Below are 13,170 nucleotides of genomic sequence, written 5' to 3'. Positions count from 1 at the left end.
TTACAGAAGGACACAGAGGAAAAATTATGTGTTAAGATTTGGCAAACATTTCTGATACACAACAACAAAAGAATAATCAGTAAAACAATAAATGGACAAATAAGACTATTAACATTAAGAACTTTTATTGGAAAAGCAACTGAAAAACAAGATCAAGACTGGAAGAATATATTGCCAAATATTTCTAATGGAGATTTTTAACAAGAATCTGTGAAGAAATATCAAACCTCAGTAATTAAGATGACAAATCATATGAACAGAAATTTCAACATTGTGTCATTAGGGAAATACAAATTAAAATCAGAAGACACCACTATACACTTATCAGATCACTAAAATGACAAAGCTTGACCATACCAAGTGTTGGAAATGATGTAAAAGAACTGGAACTCTGGTTCTGGATCTTCTGCTGAAAATCTTAAAAAAAAGAAAAGAAAAGAAAACCCCACCACATTAGAAAAGCTTGACTGTCTCTTAAGAAGCTAAACATTCACATACTCTATGACCCAGAAACTGTGCTGCTGGATATTAACTAAAGTGAGGGAAAGCATTTGTCTATATAACAATATATATATAGATGTTCACTGCAGCTTTATTTTAATAGCTAAAAACTACAAACCATATACACAGTAACAGATGAATGTATAAACATTATGTGGTATATCCATACAACTTAGCAAAGAGAGTAACCTATTCATATAGGCAACATAGATAAATCTCAAGTAATTGTGCTCTCTGCAAGAAACCACACCAAAAGAGTAAATGCTTTATGTCTCCACTTATGTAACATTCTAACATAGAAAGGAAATCAATGATTTCATAGGGATGAAGGGTTGGGAGAGCAAGCTAGAGGGATTATGGGGAGCCAGTAGGTAACTTCACTGTAATGGATATGCCCATTATCATGATTATGGCAACAGTTAGAAGGGTATATACAGATGTCAAAAATTTATCTCAAAAATTTATCACCATACACTTACTATGTGTAGTTTTGCGTATGAACATTATAGACCAATCCTGTTTTAAAACTGACGATTCCTTGGGCCGGCCCCATGGCTTAGCGGTTAAGTGCATGTGCTCCGCTACTGGCAGCCCGGGGTTCGGATCCCGGGTGCGCACCGACGCGCCGCCTCTCCAGCCGTGCTGAGGCCGAGGCCCACATACAGCAACTAGAAGGATGTGCAACTATGACATACAACTATCTACTGGGGCTTTGGGGAAAAAGAGGAGGAGGACTGGCAGTGGATGTTAGCTCAGAGCTGGTCTTCCTCACAAAAAAAAAAAAAAAAGCTGACGGTTCCATACACACAAAAAAATCCATCAGCGCCTCTTTTTGGGCGGAAACCATAGTTTTTGCCAACATAATATTGACTTATAAGATGAGGGCTCATTTCCTCATAAGCTGGGAAAGGCAGTCCTTCCACTGGCACCAAATCTACCAACTCACAAAGATAATATCCATCTGAGTCAGCAGGAACTCTGGTAGCTCACAAAATCACTTTTCTAGACTATAAGATCTATCTTCTCTCACATGCTGCTTTTGTGTGTGTGCAGGTATCATTTGGAGAACAGCCCAGAAAGGCAAAGGGAGTTCACAAAGTCTTTAGAATATTCACACTGAAAAAGACTGTAGCCACAGAAGAAACATAGACATGCAAGTCCTGAGAAGTTTTACACATCCTTATAACATGAAGCCACAGACACACAAACATCTGTGGACGCACCTTGAGAAGTGGCATATTCCCTGTAGTTTGCTGCATCTTCTCCACTCCCTATTTCTCACACCTAGGTCTCTGGAACAATTATTGTTCTCACCTGGGCCCAGTAGGTCTTCCAACTGGTGACACATGCCTACCATATTCTCTCCTTCACTGCACATAGCTCCACAAAGACCTGGGAAACAGCTTCCCATCAACACTGCCAGGAAATATGGGGCATCACTGGGAAGAAAGCAAACAATTCATGCAGCTCCCTGCACTGAAGGTTTCACAAGTGCCCCTTCTCAGGGAGGCTTCTGGATCAACAAAAAGACCTGACACACACACACACCATTAGGATCACAAAGCCCTGCAGTCTTTCCTAGGAGGCCTTGGGAAGAAATGCAAATGAAGCCAAAATGGCACTAAAAACTATTTTCTGACTCATACTGTGCCCTTAACATGACATTGGGCCTCAATAAAGCTGTTCACCACCGTTTCACAACTGCCAACCACAATTCTGTCCTAAACTTTCCACATAGTCTACCTAACTCCAAAATCAAAAGTAGCTTAGACAATCCCATGTTTATCAGGGCATACATTAGTCCACAGTGAGGGGGGCAGTTTCCTTGTTGGGTCACATGGAGTAGGTGTAAATCCATCATGAGAATCACAGGAAACAACATCCATGAAGAGAAACCTCTGCAATCCACCAGTAGAACCCAGACTGCTCCTTGAGCAAAGCTTGGTCTTTTCTATGTCTTTAACAGTTCAGCAAGATGGAATGAGGACTCCCAAGAGGCTCACTTTACCCACAATTCCCTTCAGGGTTTGGAGAGCACAGAGGTCTACATTCCCTGAGTACACTGGGGTGACTGATGGACACTATGGGGACAGGAGACATGGTAGTGATGAGCTACCTTCTGCCACAGGTGCTCTGCAGTTTAAAAAGTCAATGTAGTTACAGAAAAATTCACAAGCATCTGGTACTGATAGTGAATTGGGGATCCTCAGAAGTATAAGTTTCAAATTCTGACTGATCAATCCCATATAAAGCCTACACTCTGGTGTGTTTTTATGTTAAACTAGGTGATAGCATATTCAGATAACGGCTAAGGATTCTTTCTAGTATGAACATTCTGGTGGGCGATGAGAGGAAATCTTTCACTGAAAGTTTCTGCATATTTGCTGTACAAATAAGTCTTCTCCTCAGTGTGGACTTTTTGGTGCTGAACAAGTCCATCCTCGTGACTGAAGGTTTTCTCCCATTCATTACACTCATAAGCTCATTCTCCTGTGTGCATTCTCTGGTGCTCTAAAAGATTTTCTTTGTAGACGAAGGTCTTTACACACTCACTGCATTTATAACATGTTTCTTAAGTGTGGACTTCCAAGTCTATTCTTGCAGCTGAAGGCTTTCCACATTCATTACATTCATAAGGCTTTTCTCCAGTGTGGAGGCTCCGGTACTCAAGATGATGTTTCTGGATGAAGGCTTTCCTACATTCACAGCACTGACAATGCCTCTCTCCAGTGTGACTTTTCTGGTGCTTAAAGAGGTGACAGCTGAGTCTAAACAACTTGCCACATCCATTACACTCATAAGGCTTTCCTGCAGTGTGGATTCTCCAGTGAATGAAAAGTATTTTTTTGTAGGTGAAGGACTTTCCCCATTGACTACACTCATAATGTCCTTATCCAGTGTGAACTTTCTGGTGGTTTTTGAGGGCAGTGCTGCGTGTAAACCATCTCCCACATTCGTTACACTCATAAGGCTTTTCTCCAGTGTGGATTCTCTGGTGCTCAACAAAACGATATTTGTGGATGAAGGCTTTCCCACATTCACTGCACTCATAAGGCTTTTCTCCAGTGTGAACTTTCTGATGTATAATGAAGGCAGACCTGTGTGAAAATAACCTTCCACATTTGCTACACTCATAGAGATTTTCTCCAGTGTGGATTCTCTGGTGCTCAAGAAGTATTTTTTTGCAGGTGAAGGACTTTCCACATTGACTGCACTGACAAGGCCTTTCTCCAGTGTGGAGTTTCTGATGCTTAATGCGCTCAGAGCTGCGTGTAAACAACCTCCCACATTCATTACACTCATAAGGCTTTTCTCCAGTGTGGATTCTCTGGTGCTCAGGAAGATAATCTTTCCGGTTGAAGGCTTTCCCACATTCACTGCACTCATAAGGCTTTGCTCCAGTATGGATTCTCTGATGTACGATGAAGACAGACCTGTGTGAAAACAACCTTCCACACTTGCCACACTCATAAGGCTTTTCTCCAGTATGGATTCTCTGGTGCTCAATAAGTATTTTTTTGTACATGAAGGACTTTCTGCATTGACTGCACTCATAAGGCCTTTCTCCAGTGTGAACTTTCTGATGTATAACGAAGGTAGACCTGTGTGAAAACAACCTTCCACATTTCCCACACTCATAAGGCTTTTCTCCAGTGTGGATTCTCTGGTGCTCAATGAGTATCTTTTTGTACATGAATGACCTTCTGCAGTGACTGCACTCATAAGGCCTTTCTCCAGTGTGGACTCTCTGGTGCTTAATGAGGTCAGAGCTACCTGTAAACAACCTCCCACATTCGTTACATTCATAAGGCCTTTCTCCAGTGTGGATTCTCTGGTGCCCAATGAGATGGTGTTTCCGGGTGAAAGCTTTCCCACATTCACTGCACTCATAAGGCCTCTCTCTAGTGTGAACTCTCTGGTGTTCCATGAATTTAATCTTTTCAGTGAAGTCTTGCCCACATTCAGTGCATTTGTAATTCCCTTGCTGAGTGTGAGAGGCCTCCCTGCTCTCCCTGCTTCTAGGTGGTTGTTTTCCACTCTGGGTGTCCTGCTGGAGAAAGTCCAAGTTACCCAAGAAATCCTTCTCAAGCTCTCCACATGTGATGATATTGTCTGACACAAGGATTTTGCAGCTCTCTACAGGTGGGGGCCTGTTCTCCTCCCTCCTGATGCATTTCTCTCCACTGTGCTGCTTCTGCTGCTGGTATAGGTATGAACTGAATGAGAATGATTCTCTACAAACCCCAAAAGTGTATGCTTTCAGCCTAGGTTGCACGCATTGGTGCTCAGCCAGGTACAAAACATCTTGCTCCACCAGGACACACATATCGCAGGAATGAGTCTTCGAGACAGAAGGGACTGCCTTTGGAGTCTTGGTTTGTGACACTCTTTCCACAGAAGTACCTTCCTCAGAAGGGGCCTCCTCAGCTTTTACTCCATGCCAACAACCTGAAAGCACAAAAATGCTGATGAAGTGCCTGTAGACGTTGGTGGAACAGGACAGCCCATTACAATGTGTGTAAGACGCAAGCATGAATGACTCCATGGGTTTGTTTTCAGGACAACGGAGTCAGGATCAGGTGGAGTACCTGGATCTGCAGTACTGGCTTCTGATGGTCACAGAGAGGGGGAGGTCTCACATCCAGCAAGAAAACAGGGTATGGTGCTATGCTGGGAGGAGAGGCCTGATACACCTTACTCCTCTGCCCATGGTTCTCAACAGGACCTCGTCTGCAGAGGACAGGCGAGTGCTGTGTAGAATGTATGTCCCACCCCAGCAAAAGGTAATTGCAACTGGGTACCTGGAGGTCAAGGATTATTTAAGTCTATGTTTACCTGTCCTGACACATTCAGTGTAGACAAATGTTGGAGAACACACCAGAGGGAGAGGAACAGGAGAGATGTACAGGACACAGAGGAAGGGGACAACTAGGGGTCAAAAGTCACATTAGAAATAAAAATGTGGGCAAAATATCAAGGATGGGGAGGAAAGATAGAAATGAGGTACAGCCATCAGCCTTGCACTAGAACAGTAGCAAGCAAAGGACACTTGTCTGATATGACTAGAACTCATCCACGACAGCACACCTTCCTCCTGCTCCTACTCACTAGGTCCAGGATCCCATTGCCTGCCCCCCCACCCCCCACCCATAGCCAGACAGGTGTCTATCCCATCAGGCACCCAGGGCTGTCCTCCACCCCTCAGCTCAAGTTGGACAACTAAATGGGACCTAGTAGATCAGAGTCCTAAGGAGAAAATAGGATAGTTAAGTGGACGACACCGGCCCACAGTGACCCAACAAACAAGAGACCACAGGAAAGAATCCATTACTAGAAGAACCTGGAGGAAAATCTTGCAAAAATAATCTAGTGTTGTCCACAAATACTGACCAGCAAATGGGTGTAACTGCTGAGACAGGCAGTGCACAAAAAAGGGGGGCAGATCCTGTGAGAGAGATCTTCCACAGATCCAACAGTCAATACAGCAAGAGTGGCAAAACAAACTGGCATTGGTCAGGCAAGTCACAAGACTCTGAGACCAACCCTTTGTGTGAATGGCTTTAGGGAAGAAGGTTGTTAGGGCTGAATACATACAGAGTCTATGCCAGGAAACCAGGGAAGGAATCAGTGTCCATGGTCCAGGTTTGGAAAAATTGGAGTGAGCCCTGGAAAAAGGAGAAGAGCAGAGCCGAGTATAGGGCAATAGTGTGGGAGCGAGGGTCCTTACCCAGGGAGACTATAAGTGACCAGTTCTCCAGCATTACATCTCGGTACAGGCATCTCTGGGCATCATCAAGGAGACCCCACTCCTCTTGGGAGAAGAACACAGCCACATCCTCAAAAGTCACATGGCCCTGTCATATGAGGGTAAAGGAGATCATAAGCAGCCTCTTAAACCAGGACTCCCAGGTCATGGCCCTCCTCTCCAAATCCTGAACTCAGAGAAGATACCGAGTCCTGGTGCCACTGGTACTTGCTCTCTCTTCATGTCCCATTGACCCCTGTCTCCAACCATCAGGAAGAACAGACAGGGGGAGAGGCAGTCTCATCTATGATCTGGCACTGGCAAAGAGAGTCCCAACCACTGTCCTCACAGTCAACTGTCCTGGGATAGCGCAGATCATGCCACAAAAAGTGACACTTAGGCTCAGCCTTTTGGCTTAAACCTTGAGTACAAGGACCCTGAGTACCTCCTCACACTCCCTCTCCATCTGCTCAGCACTATGGGATCACTCCTCTCTCACATGCCAGACCCCAACCACTACACCTAGAACACCACTGCCACCTCTGTCCATGCCTTACACATCTCACTGGCTTCCCCACATGCCACTCAGCACATGGCAACCAGGCAATGCTTGCCAAAGGTAACAAGATCCAGGGCTACCCCAGGCCTCTGATGGACCCCACTGCCAGTGGAGGTCCCAGCACTGCTTTTAAGTCCTCCCCACCTAGCCCTGGCCTTGTTCCAACCTCAGCCACCCAGACCTTGTGTGGAAGTCAGACAGCCTAAGCCCTCGTCCTCTTTAGTGTTGCATGTGTTGTCTCTACACAGTCACCTTTCCTCTCTACACCTCCTCTCACTCAAAGCCCAGTCTCACCTCTCCCACCACAGCCCAAGAGACTCTCCCAGGTGACCTCATTCACCATTAAGCTAATCTGTCATCCAGTCTGACACTCTCCAGGCACCACCAGGAGTTATCAAAAAACTCTGAGACTATGGAGGGGAGAAAAGCACCAGGCCTTACCTCAGTGTCAACTGACCTCTATTATTCCTATGTTTCTTAATAAATCTCTTATCTACACACTAGGAATCCTGTGCCACCACCTGGACCTCCACCTAAAGTCTGCGCCCACACCACACACACACTCATGGCCACTGTACTTTCTCATCTGTCTTCGTGATGACAGCCACTCCTATCCAGGTGCCAAAGCAAGTGAGCCAATCCTTGGAGAATACTCTCCCTATCCTTCCCCCATAATGGCATTGCCACCATGACCTAAGGAGTGCCCCTCTTCAATATGACATAGTGCACATGCCAGCCACTTGCTGATGGTTACTTCAAATTGAAGCCCTTCCCCAAACTCCAGAGGTGTGTTTCTAGATGTCCACTAGATGTTTCCACTCAGAGGTCCTAACAGTATCTCAGACTCAACAAGGCAAAAACCTAACTCCTGAGAGTACTTCTGTTAATTATTCCTACTATTGGCTTTCCATCTCAGCAATGGCACAACCACACTTTCACCTAAAGCCACACATCTTAGGCTCGTGCCAGATTCTCTCTCACACCTTGTACAGCAAAAAAATCACCCTTAATTACAAAACAGATTGAGAAACTAACCTCTTCTCTAACTACAGAGCCACGGCTGTGATACAGCCACTATCAACACTCACCAGGACTGTAGCCTCCCCAGGGTCTCCCTGCCTCCACGCTCACCCCCACAATCTGTCCTACACTTCTCAGGCAGAGTAGCCTGTTTAGACCTCAGTCAGATCACTTCCATCCTCTGCTCCAAGTCCAGGGACCCACCACCCTCAGTAGAGCTCCAGCTCCTCATTCTGCCCCTCCAGGACTGACTCTTGCCCTTCAATCTCTGTTCCTAGCAGATGGCTGGAGTCCTGCAGTTCCCTGAACACTCCCAACTCATTCTCATCTCCAAGCATGTGGACACACCAGTTCCTGTGCCCAGGAAATCTTTCATTATTTCACCTTACTAACAGGAGAAATGGGAAGCCCTCAGTACAACTCTGACCTTGATTAAGGACCCTGTGCCTGGGCTGGCCCCAGGGCTTAGCGGTTAAGTGTGCGCTAAGTGATGTGGGTTCAGATCCCAGGCACGCACCTACACACCACTTCTTCGGCCATGCAGAGGCCACATCCCACATACAGCAACTAGAAGGATGTGCAACTATGACATACAACTATCTACTGGGGCTTTGGGGAAAAAAAAGGAGAACTGGCAATAGATGTTAGCTCAGAGCCAGTCTTCCTCAGCAAAAAGAGGAGGATTAGCATGGATGTTAGCTCAGGGCTGATCTTCCTCACAGAAAAAAAAAAAAAAAAAAAAAGGACCCTGTGCCTGAGGTGACCCCAGGACCCAGAACTAAGGACAGAGAGTCCCAAGACATCACCGTCTCCTAATTCGTGTGCCTGGACCATGGGGATAGGGATGAGGGTCAGTGAGGTACTGGGACATCTTCTACTTACCTGTGAAGGCTCCATAAATGCTGCTGCTACCATGGGAACCTGTGGAATAGGGAGGATGTGAGAAAAGGTGATCATGGTGGGTGGTAAAGGCTGACCTGTTCCCTTCCTTCCTTGCCCTGGAGAAGGGTGACCTCAAGCTGACATCTAACCTCAGATCTCAGTCCTCAGAGCTAGCACTTAATAGCTGAATGGCCTTGGAGAATTAATCAACCTCCCTGAGACTCAGTGTCCTCATGTGTAAAATGGCAACACTTATGGTGCCTAGCTCAGAGCATTGATGCAGACTGCACACATCCCTTAGGCATCTGACCACAGGATTAACATTTCTATAAAAGGTTTTGAAAATTAGGTGTTTCTTACATGTTTTTTAAGTCTTTATGCGAATGTCAAATTTGATCAATACCCTGAGGTTTCTGTGACTGTCTTTGTGGCACCAAATTTATGGTGTCTTTACCAACTCCAATCATCTGATTCTTTAACAACTGGATGTACTACAATTGAATCCTATTCTCACCAGAATCCACAGGTTTGAGGGCTCAGTCCCACAAGACTGTCTTCCCTGCAGAAGCCAGTTGCAAGTCCCCGATCCCCAGGCTACCAGTATTTCTGTCCACCTTGGCTAAAAATTCAAGGTTTCCCTTTGATCCCTCCTCAGTTTCAATAGTTTGGTAGAATGATTCGCAGAACTTGGGAAAACGCTTCACTTACCTGTACTGCTTTATTATAAAGGATACAACTTAGGAACAGCCAAATGGGAGCTGTCTAGGGCAAGATGTGGGGTGAGGGCAGCAGAGTTTCCATGCCCTTTCAGTATGATCCACCCTCCCAGCACTTCCACCATTTCAATGTGTTCACTAACCTAAAAGCTCCCTGAATCTCACTGCTCAAGTTTATATCCCTAAGCTCCAGCTCCCCTCCCATCTTTGGGAGGCTCAGGGTGGGCCTGCAAGTTTCAACTTCTAATCACTTTGTCTTTCTGGTGACCAGACCTATCCTGAGGCTACCTAGGGGAACCACCCTAAGTCACTTCATTATAATAAACATCCATGTGATAAAATGAGCTAGTTATAAATAACAAACAAGCACTATTAATACCCAAGAAATCCCAGGGTGTTACAAGGTCTATATCAAGACCCCATGACAGAACCCAAATACAAACACATACACATATAGATAATATTACACCACAAGTGTAAGTTGTCATTTCAGTGAATTACTGGAGTCATGCCTCACAAAACAAAGTTTTGGTCAGTCAGTGAAGGACAGCATACATTGTGGTGGTCCCAAAGATTAGTATCATGGAGCCCAGGTGTGTAGTAGGCGATACCATCTAGCTTTGTGTAAGTACATTCTAGGATGTTTGCACAAGAAAGAAATCACTTGATGAATTTCTCAGAAGGTAGTCCAACCTTAAGGGATGCATGACTGTACTTGTTTCCATAAATTTAAAACCTGTTAAAGCAAAAAATTTTAAACTTGTACTTTCCCGGGAGAGCTGAGGCATCTGTGACCTTGACTGGGCCTAGGCTGCTCCACCAGCCTGGCTGACCTTTCTCTGGCTCCACAGGGAGTGGACGATCCACCCATTCCTCAGAGCAGAGAATCTGCACCACCTCAAACTCCATCTCCATCCCAGGCAGGGCTCATAACTCCTTACACCTGCCCTTCCCCTCCTGCAGAAAGCCCTGGAACCACAGGACCCTCCCTTCTGCCACAGTCTCAGACCCAGCCACTCTGCCCTGTCCTCGAGCCCCAGTCCTCTCTTCCTTCATCCCAGGGCCTATCTCAAAGAAACGCGTTAAGATTTTCCCTCCTAAATTTGAGATTCTTGCTTGGCTCTGGTCCAGGACTCAGGCTGTCATCACTGAGCCAGCTCCCCCAACCCGGACTCCGACTGGACATGCCAGCTGCCTACAGATCACCTCTACTTTGGGATCTCAGAAACAGCATGTCCAAACTCCAGCTCCTAATCTCTGCCTGAAACCTGCTCCCCTCACCAGTTTCCCTATCTCAACTCCTCTACATGTTCAGCCAAAAGGAAAACTTGATTGTCCTTCACTCTGCCCTTTTGCTCAAAGCCACACTGGCTACAACAGGAAATCCTGCCGGTTTTCTTTACATTTACCAGGAATCTTCTGACTTACAGTCCTTCTACCGCCACTGCTCTGGTCCACAAACCAGCATCATTCTTCGGAGTCTATTCCAGCATGCTCCTTACAGGTCTCCCAGCCTCCACCCTCGTCACCCCTCCCCCACCCTGTCTCCCCCAAGCAGCCTTTGAAATACTGTAAAATCTCTAACTTAGAGATCGTCTTCCTCTTTTATTCACAACCCTCCACGGCTCCCAGAATCCTCAGACTCACGGCCCAGCTGCTCAGGCTGCCATCGCAGAGAGACTCCTCCTCACACTCTCTGTTTCCTGCACACAGAAGTCGGACCCCAGGTTTCCTGGATGCTCCCGGCTCAGGCGCACCTCCAAGGCTTTGCACGCGCTGCTCCCACGGCCTTTCACACTCTTCCACACTTCATCACCCTGCCTTTCAGAAATGGGGACCCCACCCCTGAACCCCCACTGTTCTGGAGACGGGGGCCTGAACTGCAGCGACCTGAGCAGCAGGCTCTCATCGGGGGCTTTACGATTTGGGTCAGGATCTGGGGAACGCAATGGTCACCTGGGCCGGGTCCTTTAGCGCGTTTGTCGCTGTAGGACCCTCTGGGCGCCAGGCTGCCGGGAGACGCGTGTGATAACGGCGGACACCCGGGCCCAGGAGGAGGTCCCAGGAGGAGGTCACCCGGGCCACGCTCACACCAAATCTCAGATCTCCTCCTGTGCCGTGGGGACAACACCTCTTCTAGCTCTTTCCGGCTCCTGTTACCTCGGCACAACCTAGCGACCAGGAGCCTCCGCTCCGGTGGACAACCTCAAAAGCCGCGAAAGGACCGCCTACAGGAAGATGCCGGAAGTCCCGCCCCGTCCTATGTCGGACTCACGGAAACACCCCAAGTGTGGGCTTTCATTGGTGCAGAGCAGCAAGAGCGCTGTGTGCTCAGTCTTCTGGGTAATGTAGTTCCTATCACCCAACGGATCAACGGGCAGACCAGGCCTTCTACTAACATCCTGGGCATTAATGAGCCAAGTGACTCTGTGGCAAAGGACAAACTAGACATGTCAAAGTAGAGTCAGAAAGTCTACATATTTAACTTTTTTTGAAATCGGATTTAACTCGTATTTCTCAACATAAACGATGTTGCAGGAATACAGACAGTGCAGTCAGAGGTTTAAAAGAGTGACACTTGCTTCAGTCCTTAATTTTTGTTTTTCTCTGTTTTATTTTTTTATTTTTTATTTTTTTAAACTTTATTTATTTATTTTTCCTCCAAAGCCCCAGTAGATAGTTGTATGTCATAGTTGCACATCCTTCTAGTTGCTGTATTTGGGACTCGGCCTCAGCATGGCCTGAGAAGCCAGGCATCGCTGCACTCCCGGGATCCGAACCAGGGCAGCCAGCAGCAGGGCGCGCGCACTTAACCGCTAAGCAACGAGGCCGGCCCTCTCTGTTTTATTTCTATATAAAGACTACAGAGGTGAAATTCTTGGAGGAATGTTCAAGTAAGAAAAATCAAGTCAATAATATTTTGGAATAAAAATGTAAATTGTATTCAACAAAGTATCTTGGTTAGCTTCCTTAGTGGCTAAACATAAATACATAAAATTAGATAACATAAATCCATCATTGACACTATTAACTCCGCATGCCTTGCAACACCACCAAGAGATTGTGCTAAAATACTACTTTTGTGTGGGAGTGAGGTGAGGTGCTGGTAATAATAGTTATAAGTGTAAAATTCCCAATATTGTTTTGGAATTTGAGAAGCTATTTGTAAATGTCATAAAGCAATGAGCATAGAAGACACAAAAATTATTTTAATATACAAGGTTGGAATAAGTTTTTTAAAAGAGAGAAAAAGAAATCATAAATTTACAATAAGATAACAATGTGTAATTGGCATCCTGGCATAGAATTTAAGTTGAAACCTAGCAGAATAAACTATAAAGTTTATAAAGAGGCACTCTCATATTTACATTCTTCCTTCAAGGCTGAGCTGTGGTGGTACTACAGAATACTGGGAAATGGATGCTTTAAAGAAAAAAAAATTGTTCAGGGGAAATAGATTATCCAACTAGCAAAACTATAATTTTCATCCCTGCTTTTAATCATAGACAAAAATTAATATCAATGAAAAAAGGTTTAAGTGGGAATAAAATATATATACCTCTTAAAAGATCATGGAAGACAAAGTATTTGTGAATGATAGAGCAGGAGTTTGCAAACTGAATATAAAATTATCACAAAATGTACACAAACTATATGAATATAACAGGCTTCTATTACCAAAAACAAATCATAAACATTGTAATGACAAGAACACATGTGGAAAGACATTGTGCCATCTATAATTT

The 13,170-nt window shown here is 45.5% G+C and overlaps 1 protein-coding gene across 2 annotated transcripts; it reads right to left on the bottom strand.

Annotated features, from left to right (window-relative positions):
• Nucleotides 1–2,569: 2,569 nt before the first annotated feature.
• On the bottom strand, nt 2,570–11,621 carry LOC131397509 (zinc finger protein 883-like). 2 transcript variants are annotated; one of them, XM_058530479.1, is made up of 4 exons: nt 11,182–11,621; nt 8,709–8,747; nt 6,230–6,356; nt 2,570–4,950 (listed from the first exon to the last, which is right to left on the bottom strand). In XM_058530479.1, exons 2-4 carry the CDS (start codon nt 8,739–8,741, stop codon nt 3,392–3,394), a joined length of 1,719 nt encoding a protein of 572 aa, XP_058386462.1. In that variant the 5' UTR covers nt 8,742–8,747; nt 11,182–11,621; the 3' UTR covers nt 2,570–3,391. The 2 variants fall into 2 exon arrangements, with proteins under 2 accessions (XP_058386462.1, XP_058386463.1); XM_058530480.1 differs by having other exon boundaries at nt 11,381–11,621.
• Nucleotides 11,622–13,170: the final 1,549 nt, after the last annotated feature.

The sequence above is a fragment of the Diceros bicornis genome, chromosome 34, assembly GCF_020826845.1.
Source record: "Diceros bicornis minor isolate mBicDic1 chromosome 34, mDicBic1.mat.cur, whole genome shotgun sequence".
NCBI classification, from domain to species: domain Eukaryota; kingdom Metazoa; phylum Chordata; class Mammalia; order Perissodactyla; family Rhinocerotidae; genus Diceros; species Diceros bicornis.
The sequence above is the reverse complement of the archived record's forward strand: the minus strand, read 5'-3'. Positions and strand labels throughout refer to the sequence as shown.